Here is a 5403-nt window from a genome sequence, read left to right as displayed (position 1 = left end):
TTGGTTTTTGTGTTTTGTAGGTGCAGAAACTAGATATCGCCTCCCTGTTCATCTCCTTATGTGTCTGAGTTTACTGGACATTTATGTGAGTGCAGCGCCCTCTAGCCCACCATGTCCCCATACCCCTCGCTGCTGAGTCCGTTACTTGGTCTCGGCATGCTCTTCCTCTCTTCAGGTCTCTCCTCAGCAGACAAAAGGCCGCCAGGACCGCCCAGTGCCGGGCCAGAGCTCAACGTAACGCGGGGGAACTGCTCCGGTGGATGTAAGTACAGTCAGGATTTAGTCTGAGGGTTCAAAATTACTCCATAAATATCCTAAAATTACAGTTTTTACAGGACTTTAATAACAGCCGTTACCTCGGTGCGCACTCTGAGGGTACGTGTCTGACGAGGCCTCAGATGGTGCGAACGGGAACTGTCACCGAGGATGTACAATCCTCTGGTATTAACATATTAATGTACCTGTGTGTCTGTGGTAGTTTTTTTTATTTTTTTTTAGAAAATGGTTTAAATGTTGAAAAATGACCCACTTCTATTCTTAAAAAATAAAACAAAACAAAAAAAAAACATCATGCAGACTCCATGTTCAGGTTCCCTTCGGAACAAAGTGTTATGCCTTCTTCTTCTTGATGAAAATATTGACCAAACCTCTTAGAGGTCAGCAAGGTTATTTCTGAGTTTCAGTTTCAAGTTTCAGAGTTGTTGTCCGTCTCTGTGGATTATTCCTGAAGTGTAATTTCATGAATTTTTGTAAAGACTTTTGATCTTTATTGAATATTGTGGCCTTTGTTCAGGTATTCCAGGAAGTGTCACTGAAAATGCAACACATTCCGATTCGACAGACCCACCACAGAACAACTTATTCACCACGTCAGACCTTCACACCACCAACGTTAATCTGGATGACCATCTGCAGAACCAGTCTTCCAGTCCAACGTTACCCATTCCAGAAAACCCCATTGTCCACGAGCTGAATGAGTCCTCAAATGCCACTGGCCGAACTGAATCAAGCCTGTCTACAGGAAACGAAACTCTTTCAAACTCATCATTCATTTTACCAAACACTCAAGTTCCAGCTCTACGAATCGTAACCGCAGTGGCTGTACATCAAACCGTCACGACCACCGAGCCAGATAAGAAATTACAAACAAACAATACTCTTACAAAAGTGACTTCTACCACCACTCTGCCGCCACTGACGACCGCTGCGCCCCCACAGCCATCGACGGCCGCCACGGGCACTGCCCTGCCACCAACGGCTGCCACGCCCCCACTGCCACCAATGACCACCACATCTACAAGGTCTCCAACATCAACCACAAAGACATCTTCAACAACAACCACAGAAGCCAAACCTACACAAACCACCATCACGGTCAAAACACTGCCTACTCCAGCAACAAAACGCCCATCTTCATCGGCAACACTGACGCCATCGCCCGTTCAGTCCAACACTTCCACAGCGACCACCAGTCACCACGCTATGCCGGTCCCTCCAGAAACCAAAGTCGCTGTGGTGGTGGTAACTGGGGCGGATCTCACCCAACAGCTTGTGGACACTGCTACCTTACTGGCTGTCCTCCTCTTTGGGTTACTCTTTTTCCTGGTTACCGTGGCAATTTTTGTAACACAGGCTTACGAAAGCTATCGCACCAAGGACTACACACAGGTGGACTACCTGATTAATGGGATGTACACGGATTCTGGGGTGTGAAGGAGCGTGCGGACCTGGTGACGGGTGGTGACCTACTGACCCCATACAGACGGTTATGTGGTTTGGGGGGAAAGATAAACTACATTGACTACATTGACCAGTAACAATGTTTGACAGCTTGTTTTGTATCATTAATTCTCTTATTGCTAACAAAGATCCCAATATTCCTACAACAGTCTTAAAAAGTTTAAAACTAGTTTGTGTTGGTAACACTTCACGAATTTGTACTTACAGAAGCTGCTGCAACACAGTCTGTTTAAAACGTATCAGGATGTCTCGTGTTGAACCTGGATGTTCTCACCACATTCAGAACTGGTTGATCATAGCTCATGAGTCCGTCGTCTCTGCGTTGACGCTTTTGATGCTAAACAGATTTTAACACGCGACTCCAGTATTGTGTCTGTGGATTCCAGTTCTGGAAGATGAGACAGATCCTGCAACTACACAAACGCACCTTCAGGCCTTTTTTCACCTGCGCAACCTGCAACTGTTGCAGAATCCTGTCCATTCCTGTGAGCCGGCGGGTTTCCTCTTTGCTTCTCAAACATGACGGGAACTTCGCACAAAATTGATTAGCCGCCATGCCATGTTTGTGGTCGGTTTGATGGAAATTCAGTCATTCATTAATGCACTCAATGAAAGATTAACTGCAGCATGGATGACCAAAGCCGCCATCCATCAGCGGAGGTTCCAGAGTCGCGTAGGAGTTTTTTGTATATTAGTGAGCTCGTGTGTAGGTCTGGTGGGAACGGTTACAAGTTAGCCAAAGTATCACCACGACTTTTACAGGAAACTCAGAAGGGAAGTTTGATGGCATAAATTCTTGGTCACTTTTTCCTTTCATGTATTGAACTTTTGGGTTTTGTGAAGATTTAAAACGGCTCGGTGTCGAACGGCAAACGTCCACAGTCACAGTCCCCTCGTCAGCTAATCAGCAATGGTCAGAAGCCAAACAGGAAATGGCAGCGATCGGCAGAATGTCACACTGCTGCAGACAAGCTCAAAATTCTTGGACAGAACTTTCCACCATCATGGCTCAGGTCCAGAGTCGTGACTTGTTGAAACGCTGCAGGATGCGTGTGATGCTACATCTGCTTACATGTGTAGCTGTTCTCACCGTATGGGATGGAAATGCGTCATTTGAAGGTTGTTTGCTGCAGTTTCACATTAGCACCACTGGATTTATCCACACAGTTTGAAGCGAGGAAACAGACTACTGGTGTTGTTTGCTAGCTGCTTGGTAATAATCCACACCAATGCAGAGAGTCGTGGTAGTCACTGTTAGCCATGGGTTTAGATTAAAACGTGGTTGAGATACAAATGAGAGGGTTCTTGGGTCTCACTCTGTCAGACAAGTGGTTACTTAAAGTGAGACTCTGAGGAGGATCAGGTGCATCATGGGGCCACATCCGCTACTACATTTTGTCCATGTGGTGCATTTCTGTGGTCGTTGTCCAGCATGCAGGTGTCTGTGTTGTGGAGGTCAAGCACACACCCACATTTCATGTGACACGGTTAGGAGGTGGGGTGGACTGGTTGTCTGCCTGGGTCGTTGTCATCCAGGATCCGTGGTGGTTCCGTATTAAGGCGGATGCGGCACCAATGGATGCTTCCTGACTGATCAACCTTAACACAGCGATCAGTCCGCTGCCACGATGCAACACTTTGAAACCAGTTTAACTTGCAGACAAAAAACAAAAAAAAAAATCACATCTCTGACGATGGACCAAAACTGAATTCAGTACTGAGCGACCATCAGAATCGTTGACTGTTTTTCTCGACTTTGGAGAGTTTTTGTTCTGCGTTCAGGGGCCGGGTAAAAAAGGTTGCTGGCAGGTTTCCTTCCTTTGGACGTGAAGACGTGTAGAAGCCACTGAGACAGTTTGTCTGAACGCTGCAGTGATGCGTCCAGACTTATTTCACACTGTGTCCTCGAGTTTCACTTCAATTCACTTCAGGCTGTTTTTCAGTGTTTGTTTGCTGCAGTGAATCATGGGAAAACAGCCATAACAGATTATTAGAATATTTAGTTCACACTGAAAGTATTTTTGAATATATTGGATTGTTAGTTAAATCCACTAATGTGCCTGGTACTTTATTTTGCAGTTTATTTTTTGCATTTCATCTATAATTGAATTTCTTCAGTGAGCTTCATGTGCACTTTGTCAGAAAAGTCTTAATTCTGCTCACTTACATATGGAATAATTTTTGTTAAGACTTTCTGCAGATGTGTCATCAGCCCTCAAGACGTCCTTGAAATTCTGAAGTGTTAAAAAATAGAAATGTCTTCCGTTTCTTCAGTTTTTCTGACTTCATGTATGTTTGATACAGCGCCTACTAAAAAAACAAATAAATAAATAGTAACGTAACCCTGTTGGGCTTTTATGTGATTTATATAGTACAAAAAAAAAATCTAAATTCAAAAACTAACCCTAAAAGTTAAAGTTGATCTCACCACCAGGGGTCGCCAGTTCTCCTGCTGGAGGTCACCTGCTCCACATTTTCTCACCCTCTTAACCAGACAACCGGACGAATATGAATTGGACCGGATACTAGCCTCCATTTCCCACTCCTAAATGACCAATAGGAGAACAGCGCTCGTGCCACATCAACATGAGGCTGGCACGTGAGGGGATTCCAGCGCTGCTCTCCTATTGGTTGTTTAGGAGTGGAACTCTCACTCCAAGATGGAGGCCAGTATTGGCCTAGTTCATAGCCGGCCCGGTTGTCGAGCTAGGAGAGGGAAGCCAGTATCGGCCCAACTCAGGGCCGGTTGTCGGGCTATACCCACTCTGCTCCACCCACTGCTAAATGTGCTCAGCCAATCAGGAGTGAGGAAACCTCAGATTAAACAGGTGCAGCAGGTAGACCTGCAGGTCAGGCGACCTCCAGGACCCGGTTGTTGACCTCTGCTCCTCGCTGTGAGTGATCTGAGTGACGTCCTGTGACATGTTGTGGTACGTGCTTTAATGGCTCCGCCTCCTGCCGGTCAAGCGTCACTCAGCTTCTCAGTCTGATCCGGTGCATCCTGCAGGTTTCTCTTTAAGTACTGGGTTACCTCAGTACTCCTCGGAACAGTAAAAGTACTCAGGATGTGAATATTTATGAATCACTATTTATCACCTTTATCTTACAGGTTTCTCATAACAGTAACTTTATAACATGTTGTCACGGTAACAAACTCAAACCCGATGTTACTGTAATAATGTCGCTTGTAGTCAAACTTTGTCTTCCGGTCTGATGACTCGTCTGTTTTTATTTGCATTTCACAGTTTTTTTTTTTTTTTTTTTTTTTTTTTTTTTTTTATGTTTGGGGAGTGTTTTGGTCACTTTTATAAACATTAGGTGTCGTGAGCATTATGGGTAAGGGGGGGGGGGATCATTTCCCCCCCCCCCCCCATTTCAAATTTGTTGAAGAACTGGGAGAAGAAATGTCTGTTGTCCTTTATTTCACATTTTCTGCGGTTTACACAGAAATGACCAAATAATTATTGAAGCACATTGTTTGTTGAAGCCATTGGAAACATAGAAGCCATTGTGACTAAATGAATGAATGTGATGGATTTAAAGCTGTATCTTAAAAATAATAATTTCTTTCTGCAGTGTGTTTGTTTAATGTGGGGAACGTTTGAGTTTGACTTTAAATGATTTTTATTTGATGTTGATGTTATGCTTTATTTTTCTTTTAAC

The 5403-nt window shown here is 44.5% G+C and overlaps 1 protein-coding gene across 1 annotated transcript; it reads left to right on the top strand.

Moving 5' to 3' along the window:
* wu:fa25f02 (uncharacterized protein C11orf24) lies at positions 1-3531 on the top strand. Its single transcript, XM_034177295.1, has 2 exons — positions 1-262; positions 794-3531. The coding sequence occupies exons 1-2, from the start codon at positions 112-114 to the stop codon at positions 1711-1713; spliced, it is 1071 nt and encodes a 356-aa protein (XP_034033186.1). The 5' UTR covers positions 1-111; the 3' UTR covers positions 1714-3531.
* Positions 3532-5403: the final 1872 nt, after the last annotated feature.

This window comes from Thalassophryne amazonica, chromosome 8, assembly GCF_902500255.1.
Source record: "Thalassophryne amazonica chromosome 8, fThaAma1.1, whole genome shotgun sequence".
Classification (NCBI taxonomy): Eukaryota; Metazoa; Chordata; class Actinopteri; order Batrachoidiformes; family Batrachoididae; genus Thalassophryne; species Thalassophryne amazonica.
Note: the sequence above shows the minus strand (reverse complement) of the source record. Positions and strands in the feature narration are given on the sequence as shown.